The sequence below is a fragment of the Pinus tabuliformis genome, chromosome 7 (assembly GCF_031772625.1).
Source record: "Pinus tabuliformis cultivar Carrire ecotype Pingquan chromosome 7, CPIR1, whole genome shotgun sequence".
Taxonomy (NCBI): Eukaryota; Viridiplantae; Streptophyta; class Pinopsida; order Pinales; family Pinaceae; genus Pinus; species Pinus tabuliformis.
In genome coordinates, this window is record NC_142293.1 from 1,376,347,857 (window position 1) to 1,376,359,409 (window position 11,553).

The 11,553-nt window shown below is 37.7% G+C and overlaps 1 protein-coding gene across 7 annotated transcripts in view; it reads left to right on the top strand.

Moving 5' to 3' along the window:
• Positions 1 to 10,196, top strand: part of LOC149252752 (C18orf8) — a 354,515-nt gene extending 344,319 nt beyond the window's left edge. For all 7 annotated transcript variants that reach the window (XM_089459794.1, XM_089459792.1, XM_089459791.1 and 4 more), the window contains one exon: positions 9,848 to 10,196. In XM_089459794.1, the coding sequence (XP_089315920.1) occupies positions 9,848 to 10,024 (177 nt within the window). In that variant the 3' untranslated portion in view covers positions 10,025 to 10,196. The remainder of the gene's footprint in view (positions 1 to 9,847) is intronic.
• The last annotated feature ends 1,357 nt before the right edge of the window (positions 10,197 to 11,553 follow it).

Sequence of the window (11,553 nt, forward strand, 5' to 3'; positions counted from 1 at the left end):
AAAAATGTTATAATCAAAGACTTAATTGGATAGTTGAAAGCATCAATGTAACATTTGATGAAGCTCTTGGACCAAAAATTGAACAAGGAAGTTCAGGCGAATTAGAGTCACAGAAGGCAGAACTAGAACAGGTCAAAGAGGAAGCCCCAGAGCAAGTGAAGTCAAATGAAGGAACAACAACCAACCAAGAAGAGACATGAGATGAACAACAATCATCTTTAAGAGTCCCAAGAAATGGTATCAAAAGAACCATCCTTCAAATCAAATCATTGGGGACATTAATGAAGGCATTGGAACTAGAAGAAACCGATAACTACAAATGTCAGAGCAAGCACATCTTGCACTCTTGGCCACATTTGAGCCTAACAATTTTGAAGAGGCTAGTCATGATGAACATTGGGTAGCAGCTATGAATAAAGAGTTGGATCAGATTAAGAAGAATGACACATGGGAGTTGGTTCCATGACCAAAGGACAAAAATGTCATTGGCACAAAATGGGTTTTTAGGAACATGCTAAATGAGGATGGACAAGTTACCAGAAACAAAGCAAGGTTGGTATGCAAAGGATATGCATAGGTTGAAGGAATAGATTTCGAAGAAACATTTGCTCTTGTTGCCAGAATGGAAACCATCAGAATGTTCTTGGCCTATGCATGTTCAAGGAAGATCAAAGTGTATCAGATGGACGTAAAATCATCCTTTTTGAATGGAGAATTAGAAGAAGAGGTATATATAGAACAACTTGAGGGATTTTTGCTTACTGACAAGAAATATTATGTTTGCAGGTTAAAGAAGGCATTATATGGTCTCAAACAGGCTCCTAGAGCTTGGTATGCTTGTCTTGACAGGTACTTGTAGAAATAGGGGTTCAAGAGAGGAAATGCCGATAACAACCTTTATGTAAAGGTTGAGCATGACAGTTTGACCATCATTGAAGTATATGTGGATGACATCATATTTGGCAGTGATGATGACAAATTAAGCAAGAAGTTTGTAGTAGATATGCAAAGTGAGTTTGAAATGTCATTACTTGGTGAATTGGCATTCTTCTTGGGACTTCAAATATCTCAGGAAGACAAGGGGATATTTATCTGTCAAACCAAATATATCAAGGAAATGTTGAAAAGGTTTCAGATGGAAGATTGTAAACTGGTTAGCACCCCAATGGTGACAGGTTGCAAGTTGAGCATGGATGACTTATCCAAGGATGTAGATCAAGGATGTATAGATCTATGATTGGCAGTCTCTTGTATGTAACAACTTCCAAGCTAGATGTGATGCAAGCAGTTGGACAAGTAGCACAATTCCAAGCAACACCAAAAGAATCCCATGTCGTTGCAGTAAAGAGAATCTTTCAATATCTCAAGGGAACAACAAAATTTGGCCTATATCATGAGGGAATGAGTTAACTATTGTAGCTTACACAAACACAGATTGGGCAGGAAGTGTTGATGATCGTAAAAGTACCAGTGGAGCAGCCTTTTAGCTCGGTGGTTGTCTTGTATAATGATTGAGCAAGAAGCAATCTTCAGTCTCCTTATCCATAGTGGAAGCTATATACATAGCAACAACAACATGTTGTAGTCAAGTTCTCTAGATGAAATAGTGATTGTGGGATCTTTAGGTGAAGTTTGATGAGCCTATCCCAATGTTTTGTGACAACACCAACGCCATAAGCATCTCCAAGAGTCTTGTTATGCATTCAAAAACAAAACACATTACGATCAAATATCATTTTGTCAAAAAATAGGTTGCAAAGAAGAACATAAAAGTGGGATATATTGGGACAAAGGAGCAAATAGATGACATATTCACCAAACCATTACCACGTGAAACACTTGAGTATCTTTGCCAAAAACTTGGGATTCTCCCAAGTTCACATTATAATGTTCTTTCATCTAGCCAAGTAGACAGGGGGAGCAGAGGAGGTTACATGTTCACAGGATGAGGCAGATTATCAAGGGTAGTCACCCTTTGCCATTGATGTCAAAGGGGGAGAGAAAGCGTTAGGGAAAGTGGAGGTATGATGTGAGGGGGAGTATATATGTTGCCATCAATGCCAACTAGGGAAGCAACGTGTTGTACTCAGGTTCTCTAGATGAAGCAAACATTGCAGGATCTTTAGGTGAAGTTTGATGAACCCATCCCAATGTTATGTGACAACACCAATGCCATAAGCATCTCCAAGAATCCTGTCATGCATTCACAAACAAAACACATTCTGATCAAATATCTTTTTGTCAAAGAATAGGTTGCAGAGAAAAACATGAAGGTGGAATATATTGGGACAAAAGAACAAATAGCTAACTTATTCACCAAACCATTACTGCGTGAAACATTTGAGTATCTTCGCCAAAAACTTGGGATTCTCCCAAGTTCACATTTGAGTGTTCTTTCATCTAGCCAAGCAACAAGGGAAGCAAAGGAAAGTTACAAGTCCACAGGAAGAGGCAGATTAACAGGGGGAGTCACCCTTTGCTTTTGATGTTAAAGGGGGAGAGAAAGCATTAGGAAAAGTAGAGGCATGATGTCAAGGGGAGCTGTGATCACTGGGGGAGTATACGAGTTGCCATCATGCTAAAGGGGGAGATTGTTGATAGGTGGTTGTCATTGATGTCAATCCAAGCAACACCAAGAGTGGCACCCCTTTTGTCGCTGAAAATGACATGGCAATTCATGTAGTTTCTTGTCAAGATCATCCTTATTGATTCTCCTCGTCGTGTTGATTTCGATGGTATGGGGCATGCCTCGAGGGCCTCACAATTTGAGAGATATGTGTGTTTAAAGTTGAAGATCCTATTTGGTGAGCAAAAACCTCAAGGGCTGGTGACATGGCACTCTTTCATTGATTATTTGTCATTAGACATCAAGCATAAGGGTTCTTTATCATGTTTTGTGGAGCAATCATCTTGAAGAGGGCATCACAAGTAAGAAGTATCCTTCATACATCGAAGGCTAAATCCATTCACTAAAAGGATGTTAGACATTGGATAAACCAATGCTCCTCTTGTGTTTCACGACATGTACTAATTGCCTCTCATGCATCCTTATCTTTGGCGATTTGATTGTTGACTAACACTTGCGAGTTTTGGTCTAACAACATATGTGATTCCCAACAAGTGGTATTAGAGCGTAGGCCCCGAGTTTGATACACACCCAGCTTGCGCCGGGGGGAGATTGTTGGACATTGGATAAACCAACGCTCCTTGTGTGTTTCGCGACATGGACTAGTCGCTTCTCGTGGATCCTTATCTTTGGCGATGTGATTGTCGACTAACACCTGCGGGTTTTGGTCTAACAACATATGTGATTCCCAACAAGTGGTATTATAGCGTAGGTCATGAGTTCGATACACACGTAGCTCGCATTGGGGGCAGATTGTTGGACATTGGATAAACCAACGCTTCTCGTGTGTTTCGTGACATGGACTAACCGCCTCTCGTGGATCCTTATCTCCGACGATGTGATCGTTGACTAACACCTGCGGGTTTTGGTCTAACTGCAATTGTGATTCCCAACAAAGGCATACAGCCTCCTTGCTTGGGCTTTAAGACTAGTAAAAGTCAATGTTCCACCGAATTTCTGGGGCGGGGAAACGCGGGAGCGGGGATACGCACAAGGGGGACGTATATAAGAAACCCCAAAATTTAGGGAATTTTCGGGGAAATGGGGGACATCAAAGTCATAAAAATTATAAAATTATAAATTATTAAAAATTTAATATATAAAAATAAAAAAATAAAATCCCAAAAATATGTCAATAACTAAATAGAAAATCTTAGTAATTATGAAATGCATATCAAAAAGACTAAATATGATCATTACATATTAGACTATTATCATTTATGAATTATCAATGATCATTTGACATTTCTGCATTGTAAATCTAAAAGTAAATTACTAAATTGAATCCATCATTTGACATTATGCAATGTTCCATCTAAATTCATCATTTGGCATGATGCAAGGTACATCTAAATTAAATTAATAAATTCATCATTTGACAATTGAAATTATGCAATGCACATCAAATTTTCAAAAATGATAAAAAGTAAATTCATCATATGACAATGACAATGACATTATGTTGAAGTCTAAAATAGCCATAGAATACTAAACTAAAAGTAAACATGGAAAGCACTGAAAAATAAAATACTAGTAAATTTCTCAAAAAGTACTAAATAATATTAATAAATATTAAGTTTTAAGTTTTAATATACTTTTTGTTGTTGTTGTTGTTTTTAATTTTTTTAAGTTTTCAATTTTAATATAATTTAATTATTTAAAAAAAAAATCAGGTTTTGACAAATTTTAAGTTTAATATAGTTTGATTTTTTTCGTTTTTTATTTTTTAGTTTTAATTTTTTCATATATTTAAATTTGTATTTTTTTTTAAATTTTAATGTTTTAAGAAATTATTAGACAAAAAAATGGGTGCGTCCCCTGATGTCCCCTCGGCATCCCCCCGCCCCCTCGGCGTCCCCCTTGCATCCACTCGGCATCCCCCTGTCGTCCCTGCAAAGAAGTCACGTTTTGTAGCCAGAAAAACGTGCCCCCAAAGTTTTCCCGAGTTTCCCTAAAAAGGAGACGTGGGGAAATGTCTCCCCAGGAGTTTCCCCATCCTCAGAGTGTGGGGGATCGTCGGGGTGCGTCCCCGTGGAACACTGGTAAAAGTCAAAAATTATACTTGAGAAATTCTCCTCCAAACTCCTAAGAAGACCCTCCTATCCCAAACCCTTTGTCTATAAAAGGAGACCGCATATACCCTCCAAGTGAAGCACTTTCAATATATGATCTTGTGAAGACTCAAATTTTCGATCCTAGAAGAGATAACGCAGAAATTAGTCGAGGGTTGGGGTTTGGTTACTTTTTCCTTTTGGTTTGGAGGTTTGTTTGGGAAGTCACCTTGCAAAAGGAAGACCGAAGGTCTATTTGACTGAGGCTTATCACTAAAAGAAAAATGAAGTCTTGTTGCAAAGACTTGATAATACTTTTGGTTCTGTGTAAGAGTTTCAGAACAAATGTTTTCTTTGCAATTTTTCTTTGGGTATTGGGATTCGCTTGGTCTGTTTTATTTGTAGGGCATCTAGTGCAGGTGTGAGGGAATACAATGGTTCTTTTGGGCACTTTTCTAGGTCACGTGTTCTAAGCATGTATTACAGGACCAACGAAGATAAAAGGCCTAAGGTTCGGTGGCATCTTAGATCAAGTTGTATATGGTTTGGGCTCGTACTATGAAGGTTAAATGTGTCTTATTGCCTGTAGTCATGGACGTTGATGGTGGTAGTCCATGGATCAAAGGGCTTGCTTATCAATCCTAACTGAGTTGTGGTGTTTATCCTGAAGTTTTTGCATCTGCAACCTATCCAACATGGCTTTTTATACTTTGACTTGATTCTAAGAAGACCATGCATTTCCATTTACCCTGCGGTCCTAAATTCATTAGACAAAGGTCTTATTTAGCAATGTTTTGAGGCACCAAATTGAGCATCCTTAGGCAACCTAATTCATTGTGGGTTGTTAGAAAAGTTTAACGTTGAAAGATTACCACTATATTTAGATAGTGAATCCTTTGGAAGTTCAAGTAGCTGGGTTTGAGCAGCCTCCATTGCAAGCGAAGAAACATGAGAAATCCTCTTAGTTTGTTCGTCTCTTTCATCAAAATGCAACTGCAATAAAAGGCAAATTGTGCTACCTATTTATAGCCTAATCAAAACTCAAACTACGCACCAGTTAAGTCGACCTTGTGAACACATTGTAGTCATACCTTCAGATTCTTGACCAATGAAGAAGTAGCAGTCTAATCATGAAGCATTGAAACAAATATAAGCTTGCAGACCTAGCATTTGGAAGTCAAATTTCTGATGCATATGTTATATTGACATTCAGCCTACAAAGGTTGATTGAGAAAGAAATTCTATACACTGTGAAAGTGAATATTGTATCAAGATCATCTGGGATAAATGGCACGACATCTGTACTGAACTTGAATGTGATCATCTAATAAGTAGATCGGTTTTGTTCACAACAGTACACCTAATGCCATTATTAGCAAACAATAAGGGTTTCTCCATCATACAATAGTGAAGGTCTGGTTCTATGTCATTATCACAATTAGGCTTATTTGGCTAAATCATTATATCATCTACCACAGTTGAATGCCTGATAAGTTGAACAACTTATTTAGAAATAACTCTAAGTGTTACTACAACAAGAATATATGTCATCATCTATTGCAACAGTAAGGACTTTAAACAGGTTCATCATCTTCTACAACAGTAAGGCCGTTAAGGTTTCGTCATCAGCAACATCCTCAAAGACATTTTTGTATGTAAATTCAAAGTCTTGTGAAGATTTTGTAAAGGCATTATTGTACAGGGGATTGCAGGAGTCATTTGGTCTTAAGGTTTGTTGTTGGGACAAGGGTTTAGGTCTTAGAGTTTTGGTGAATTGAAGAAAAGTCATTGTAAGTGGACCATTGTCCTTGGTACTGGACTCCACAATATTGTATTAAATTTTTGTCATTCTCAAGGTGGTAGGGTGGTGCTAGGGAAAGTTGGAACTTGCTAGGGTGTTGGACCATCCTTTCAGTTGACTGCTGATAAACTGGGGCATTGGGGTGTCCTTCCAGCGGGAGCTAGAGAATGAATGCTTTTCTATAGTTCTAGGGAGTTGGGGTTTTCTTTTTAGTTGGAGCTGAAGATTAAAAGAACTTATTAGAAAAATGTTCAGTGGTTTTTGTTTGGGAGGGGATTTTCCACCTAAAAATTCTTGTGTCTACTGTCCACTGCTCTTTTATGTTTTGAATAGTTGTTGAATATTAAATTAATGCTCCGAAAGGATTTATAGTTATTAATTGCTAAGAAATACTGATTGAACCCCCTCTCAATATTACCAACAGGTTGATTGTAACGGACCATGATCCCTGGTATGGGAGATCTAAGACTAATGTATTATAGTTTGTGATATGACGAAGAAGGGTTTGAAAAAGTTAAAAATGGTCATGTGCACTAGTTGATTCATTGATATGTGTTTATTTTGTTGTGCAAAGTAGGATCGTTGTGACATTTGATTGTGTTTGTGTTAGAGACTTTAAGACCCAAACTATATTCTGATGTGCCATGGAAATTCAATAGCCTCTCCCTTTGGTTTGCGGCTAAAAGATAAAGCACGACACTGCTTGAAAGAAATATTCTCTTCCAATCCTACATATAATTCAAGAGAGATTGAAGAGATATGAAGCTAGTGGTAAACCATGTAAAAGCAAGATGCACCAACTCTTTGTTATTGGTGTATCATCTCATCAAATTAAGCACAAATGCATGATTATATATGAATTTTATTACTCTTCAATGATTCAACAATATCCTTAACATAATGAATTTTCCCTATATCCTCTAACATCAAGTCAATACAATGTGTAACACAAAGTGTCCAAAACAAGTTAGGATACCTCTCCATAAGTAAACTGCTAACAACAACATAATGTGGACCTACCTCCTGAATGAACGCATCCAACAATTCACATGATAATCATTCATTGTTTGATATGTGTAGATCCATCAACAGATTTCATAAACATTGTCCCCTTGGGACAATTGACTAATAAGTTAATAAGGGTTCTACCCTTTTGATCAGTCCAACCATCTGACCTCACAGTCCATCCAGTGTGTTCCCATGATGTCCCAAATTCCTCCAATTTGAGAGTGCAATCGGCCTATTCATTTTGAAGAATTTCTCAAGTCATCATACGAAGGGGCTCTGTACCCTAGGTCAACAATAGCAATAGCATCAAACGTAGCCTGGTAAAATGGATTGTGCTTAGCAATGTTGAAGGGAATATCACTCTATAGAAAACAACTACCTGCCAGCTTGTCAACGTCTTCCTTCTCCTTTGAGTGTTGACCTGATAGAAGGTTGTGCACCAAGTGTGGTTTTAGGAACAAAAAATGATGAGGTAGATGTGGGGCTGGCCATTGTGAAAGGTGATGCTGAAGAACCACTCTCACTTGCCCTCACTTCTCCCCTTGTAATTTGACTTTTCATAGCTGCCTTGTTACTTTTGGCAGAATCTTTATCTTCTAGTGATTTGATGGCAATACGGATGATTTCTGGAGATGCATCTGGGAAAAGTTCTATGTCATGTCCCGAAATTTGTTCAAAGTGGTATTTCAATGGGGATATTCCCACTATTATATGCTTCCCACACAACTTCCAACTCAATTTTTGTCTATTGAACCCCCAAGGTTCACGATATCCTACATAGGGTCCAAATGTTTTGGCATGTTTATTCTTCAATGTAAGATTGAATTTGGGGCACAAGAAGAATTTTAAAAAGTAAAAATCAGCATTTTTACAAACCCTCTCCACTCAATGAAACAATAATGACAAAAGAATACACTCCTTGCCCCTAGCAAAAGATGGAAATAAATGGCTGACTGAAAACTCAAGGAAAAACTAAGAGAAACTAAAAAAACAGGACCAAATTTGATGCCCATACCTGCAAGTACGTGGTCTGTTGAGGAAAGTCACTCCACAGTGCAAATTTTTTTGAGATGTTTCTTAAAAATGATCTTTTTTTTTCTCAACCCTAGGAAATTTGCTCTCGTGCTTTTCTGCTCTCCAACCCATTTGCCTTTGTTATTAAATGAGGCAAAGAAACAAAAAATTAAGTTTATAAACAAACCTAGGCAAGGACAGGTGATTTTTTGGATCTTGTCACGATATTTTTGTGATTTTTCGATATTATCATGATGTTTTCGGACTGGAAAAATTGCCGATATTATCGGCCGTTAATATCGCCAACTTCAAAAAGTCGCAATGTTGCGATTTTTTTGTGATAATATCGTGATGTTGGCAACACTATGATGCTCTCTTACCACTATTTTGACTTGCTGTACTTTCTAGTCCCATTGCCATCTTTTGGTCACTCATGGATATTAACAAAAAATGTCTTTCTTTCTAATGAATCCTTTTGGAAATAGTTAATTTCTACAGTACTTGATTAAGGAAATGTGCTGAACATTTTTTTCTAGGAAATAATCAAGGGCACGGTTAAAACTTAATACTAACTAGTAAACACGTACCAATTTGTAAGGTCTGAAGACGGGTGTATTTAGTTCCAATGGCATATGTTGAAATATTGTAAGCCCATCCACCAATAGTTCCTCAATACTTACCCAGTTTTCTGTGTGGCATCTTTTGATGTTGTTCTGATATTTAATACTGGTGGGAGATGACACTTTCTGGTAGTTGTAGAAGAGGGAGAATTCCTGTTTCTGTTCTTGGTTTATGCAGGTCCCATGGAAAGTAGGCTTGCAGGCTATCAACAGGTAATATGATGAAAATATAAAATTTTCTTTTGAATCATTTCCATCAATTTTACCTCTCAAAGTGGCCCCATGCAAGATAGATCATAGAAGCTAGAAAACTCAAGCCTGTCCATTTTAGAGAGGATTTCTTAGTAGCTTTTTTCCAGAATTTGATCTTCTGTCAAATGATATCTCCCTGTATCCTTTCTATGAACTTAAATATAAACTTCTTGAGATGTGCAGAGATGCTTAATAGGAGAGTTTAAAATTTTAAATCTTATATTGGCTTTTACTCAGATGTATACTTGTATGTAATATTCCTTGTGTTTGCGTTTGCTCCTAAGTTTGGACTGCTCTAACTGCCATGTTATCCGAACCTGAAGTAGTTGATGGAAATATCTTTAACAGAAGCCACACACCTGTTTCAGTTTGTTGAACTGAGAGCATGAAAACTGATATTATATATATATATATATATATACACACTTTGCTTTGTAATCTCGAAGGTCTAAGTATTTATGACTTTTTGTTGCAGGTACTTACCATTCCTCCGGTTTTATTTCTTGAAGCAGCTGTCTCCACAAAGGAATCACAGAAGTTGGCCTCTGTCCTGAGGTTTTGTACAGATTTTGTACCAAATTTTGATCAAACACTCGATTATAGTACATTCTTTACCATTTTGAATGACACGAACAATACCATAGTCACTTGATTTACTTATGTCACTACAGAACAATTCATCATGCAAGTGAACCTGTCTGTTATAGGCATTTATTCGTATTTAATCAATGCCAGTATGGTGTACTCTATAAAGAAACCTTGTAATGCAATCTAATAATAATCAAACACTTCATTATTTGGTTGCCACTGGTGACAAGTAGTCAGCTTCTTGTGTATAATTGTGTGCTAGTTTATTATATTCTGAGCATTTAACTTTCTTCCTATTGCAACGGAAGTTAAAATGAAGGACAATATTTCCATCTTGCACTTTAACACAATAAGTGATGCAATGTTTTCTTAACCTTCCTTCAAAAGTGGCCACTATTTCAACTGAAATAGTTGTATACTGTTGGAGAAATAAATTATTTGAATACTGTTAGTGTGGCTGGAGGTTGTTAGAATTGTTTGTCATAATTAGATCTTCAAATCCTATTTTCTAGGAGTCTGGTTAATTTGATAAACAATGTTCTATTCTTATAAATGTAATTAAATCCTACTTTGATGTGGGGAAGAGTGAGTGTGGGCAGTGTCTCTGTGTGAGTGCTGCCTCACCATTTCCAATTATTTGTGTTACATATATTTTATGTTGGTATCAGAGCATATGTGGGCTAACTCCCTCACGGGAGGGCCCAGGGGCATAGGAAGAATGGTCTTGTGTGATGATGTCTTTTTTAGTTTGTCCATCATTTAATATAGTTGCTACCTGAAAGAGTCGTGATGGAGAGTTGTGTGCATATGGAGCCGAGGGTTGTGGCTTCTTTTGGAGCAGTGCTCATAAGGATGTCGAGCTTGGAGGCCAAGCTTGGCATATGACCGGAGGAGACTGCATACAAGTTACCTCACTGTGTGTGCACTAGTTTGTCCATAAAGAGGAGTTTGCATCACCGTTTGAAGGCCGTTGGGATAAGCGCACCAATATTATTGCGTGTGGAGAAGCACACCAGTTTTGTGCATTTGTTGTTGTTGGGAGAAGCTGCCAAGTGCTCGAGCAAGAGGAGTAGAGCGTGTATTTGAGTGACACCTTTACTGTTGGAGAGCCATGTATTGGTGAGGTGGAGTTGTTACTATGAGTTTTGCTGGTGGACGAGCGCTTGTTGGTTATTGAATGAGGTTGTTGCTTTGGAAATTTTGCAGGTTATTTGTCCCTGTCGTTGGCTCACATCTCTGAGCGTGGACGTTGAGAGTCGCAGATGGACTGCAAAAATTCCATCAAGTGGAGACTGATACGACTGATTTGTATGTCAATATCCGAGCAATGGGAGGTCAACCGGATCACAAGCAAGGAACTTTTGTCTATTCCATAATCAATCCTTTGATGCTACAAATTGACTGAATCCCAATTACTTATTCGATAACTCTCTTGGTAGCGGTTTTATTGTATTGTATGTGAATATTAGAATCCTCAGTAGAGCTGCAAAATGGGTTTTATAGACTGACTTCGTTTTAGTATCCGCGCTTTGATTTTTGCATGCATTTTGCTTCGATTTGTGCATGTGTTCCACTGTATGGGTTGGAGAGCCA